Genomic DNA, 3,472 nt, shown 5'->3' with positions numbered 1-3,472 from the left:
GCTCTTCATACTCCCTCCTTCAGCTCCGCCTTTCTGTCAGAAGAACAGCCCATCTCTGTCTCTCTCTCTCTTTTCCTCTCAGTTTTCTCTCCCTCTAACAGACACATGCACACCCCGGGGCTTGAACGAACGAACGAGGGCAGGACCAACCACTCCCACTGTTCTATAGCTCCATGAAAAACACAGAGGGAAAGAGACACAGGCGCAGCCAGGGAGACGAGAGAGAGAGAGGGAGGGAGGGAGGAGCGTTGCTGCGCTGAAGCCGAGCCCCCTCTATGCCTCAGCACGCAGAGTGGAGCAGACGGCAACAGCCTCACAAACACACACTCCCCTCTCTCAGTTACATGCACAGTCACACACATATACCACACGCACACATCACAACCACTACCACCGCTGCTGCTGCTGCTGCCACCACTACCACACACACATACACTGAGACACAGTGACGGCTGCCAGGCGCAGTGGGAAGCAAGCCGTCAGGGGAGAGAGAGCTTGAGAAGAAAGAGAGGGATTGCAGAGAAGAAAAGAGAAGAGAGTTGGAGGAGGCACCTTGTGGATCAGGAGGGATTTTCCTCAGTGTGAGTGCGCGTCTGGATAAGGCTATCTCCTTCTTCCCTGAGCGTGAGGACTTTTTAACCGTGGCTTTTCCTTTTTATTTTTGCTCATCCTCCACGCCGGGCTCCTGCCGTATCTACCTATTTATCCCCGGAGCTTAACAAAAGAGGGAGAGAGTGAGAGAGTGAGGAAAAAAGGCAGTCACAGCTTCAGCTCCAGACCACCCTCTCTCCTCCTCCTCCTCCTCCTCGTCCTCCTCGTCCTCCTCCTCCTCCTCCTCCTCCACCACCTCTCTCCAAGCTCTACATCCATCCGTGAGTTCACCGCTGATTTAACTGTCTTGTAAGGAATTGAGAGCAGAGGACAGTGTGTGTTCTCCAGGATACAGCCCAGCTCCCCGTGGGATTGGGGTCTCGTCTGGAGCGAGAAACACAGAGAGGGAGGAAGAACGAGACGGGGAAACGGATACACAGGAAGAGAGATAGAGACGCCAAGAGAGACAGAGAGAGAGAGTGAGACACAAGTGAGAAAAGCAAAATTGAGGGGCATGTTCAGGGCAGCCGAGAAGAAGAAGAAGTAGTCTGGTTTTTAGAGCGGAGAGAGCAAGGAACCGGCAACCAGATCCCATCCCTTCCTCCCTCCCTCCTCTTCTTCTTCCCCTCTCCTTCTAACCTCTCTCCATCCTGCTCTTCAATCCCCCCTATTGTTTCCTGTATTTGCCTCCTTCTATCCTTTTATATCTTCCCTCCCTCCCCTGCCACTCCGGATTCCCTTCGTCTCTTTTCCAGACCCTGGGGAAGAATGGTTTTGTGAGCTCCCAGACAAGCAGACAGACTAAAAACCCCCAAGTACCATCCATCCCTTCTTCTGTGGTCTGTCACACAAACACTCCAATAAGAGGAGAGCGTGCTTGTGCTTGTTCTGCATCCTCCACTCTTGGAATCAGTCGTCTGAAGGATCCAGGCCAGTCTGCCAGCCCTCTCGGAGAGATCGTACCCCCACACCTGCAAGCTTCCTCATCCCCAGCCTCCAGCAACCTTCAGTCGGATTCCAGCTACATGGGAAAACGTTTGGAGCAGCAGCCAATGTACCCCCACTACACCTACTACTACCCCCACTATCTCCAGACCAAGGTAGGGTGGTCAGTCAGGTTGACCTATTTTAAAGCGTGTTTGTGCGATGCAGATTCACATTGATTTTCAGCATGGTAATGTTTCTGAACCATCTGTTAATCAAGTCTAAATCTTCTCTGTCTGCTGTCTCTTTAAATGCTATTCCAAATCAGTACCACATGAAGACAAAACTCCATTTTCAAATGGTTACAAGTGTTTAATTTCCACCTAATTCTTCATGTCCAAAGGCCCGCAAAGGGGTCTAATTGGAGTAAATCCCCAGAGTGCGTGGTGCTTAACCAAGCCAGAAAAGACCAACAATTACTCTCTCTGGTCTCTATGGTGAAACAGCTTAAAAAACCCTAGGAACTGATGGGGAAATTGCCTCTCAAGACAGCTTGCTAAATGGTACAACGTCCCTCTCCCCCATCTGTCTCTGAGTGGGGTGATATTGGTGTCACTCAGCTGGGTTTTTCCTTTTTCTCCATCCACACCGAGTGCTTGACCCCATCCTCCCCTCTCCATCCCACCAGCTACAAGTTCAAGTTCAGGGCATGAGGCCCCTCTCTTCCTGCAGTCTTTTTTTTTCTCTCTTACTTTGTCCCTTTCTCATTTTGTCACCCCCATCCCCCACTGGACGTACTCTCCCAAGTTGAGATGCTGTAGTCCTCCTGATTAGAAGAGCCTGAGAGACAGAGAGCCGTTCTCACTCTTTTTGTCATTGTTGTGTCAGCTTTTATATGAATCCTCTTACTCATGAAGCCTTCATATATTAACACACTAAAGATATTTCCCACTCTTGAGTCCTCTACCACCAAGATGAGGAAAATGGATTACTAAGGCCTGATCGATTGCTCCTGCATCATATCGCCTGGCCCGTCGTTCCCCTTTGTCTGTTGTGATTCATTTGTTTTTCCCTTCCCTGTGATAGTAAGTGTGAGGAGTTGGCAGGTTGTGCTGCAATATTTAGTAAATGTGCTCATGTCAGTAGGCAAGAGAGATGGAGAGAAAAGCAAAGATAAAAGAGTAGGAGTGGGATGCGATGAGAATAGAGATCATGCTATTGGGTGGACGCAGTGTGGGAAGAGCAGGTAAGGAAATTGTTGTTCCACTGTTAAAAATATGTTGAACTTTAAACCACACAGAGACTGCATGATGCGATCAAGGGCCAATAGCACCACGTTGTGTGTAAATGTGGAGTACACTGTTATCTAAACCAACGACACATGCATAGGATTATTTTCTCCAGATTCCAGATGATTCAAACAGAGCATCCAGCAAATATCCAGTCTGATATTTTTACTTTTTCTTGCTTTAGACAGCCGCACAAGACAAACCTGAGAACATCCAAAAGCTCTCAGGCTGGCCTTGGTTTCATTTGTTAAGAAAATGAAACCCTGTGAAATATAAATATCTCTTTGAACACCCTAAAAATAGAATATCAAGCGCATCACAATTGGTGCAATATCAAATTTGTCATTTTGAAAAAAGGTGTTACAGTCGCCTGGCAGATCACAAAGAGGGATCACAGAAGTGACTGCTTCTTTTCCTCGTTTTAGAATGGTTCCACATTCAAGACGTTCTCACTGCTTGTTAACTTTTTATAACACATGCCTCACCGCCACAAGTCGGGATTATTTTTAGCTTATGGCAATTACATCATTGGTTTCATGATCAATCGGTCAGATCAGCTCTTGAAACCATTTATTGTTACATAATATATTAAATATAGTGACAGGCAGGTTATAGTTTTGACAGCATTTTTCTGTTTCAGTCCTCGTGTTTGTAAATCTAATAAAAGT

At 47.4% G+C, this 3,472-nt stretch overlaps 1 protein-coding gene across 1 annotated transcript in view; it reads left to right on the top strand.

Moving 5' to 3' along the window:
- The first annotated feature begins 323 nt into the window (after positions 1 to 323).
- The window catches only part of LOC117823571 (RNA-binding motif, single-stranded-interacting protein 3-like), a 41,927-nt gene continuing 38,778 nt past the window's right edge, over positions 324 to 3,472 (top strand). Inside the window, exon 1 of the mRNA XM_034698805.1 lies at positions 324 to 1,691. Coding sequence (XP_034554696.1) covers positions 1,617 to 1,691 — 75 coding nt within the window. The 5' untranslated portion in view covers positions 324 to 1,616. The remainder of the gene's footprint in view (positions 1,692 to 3,472) is intronic.

Source organism: Notolabrus celidotus, chromosome 12 (assembly GCF_009762535.1).
Source record: "Notolabrus celidotus isolate fNotCel1 chromosome 12, fNotCel1.pri, whole genome shotgun sequence".
Taxonomy (NCBI): domain Eukaryota; kingdom Metazoa; phylum Chordata; class Actinopteri; order Labriformes; family Labridae; genus Notolabrus; species Notolabrus celidotus.
This window is presented reverse-complemented; position numbering and strand designations above follow the sequence as displayed.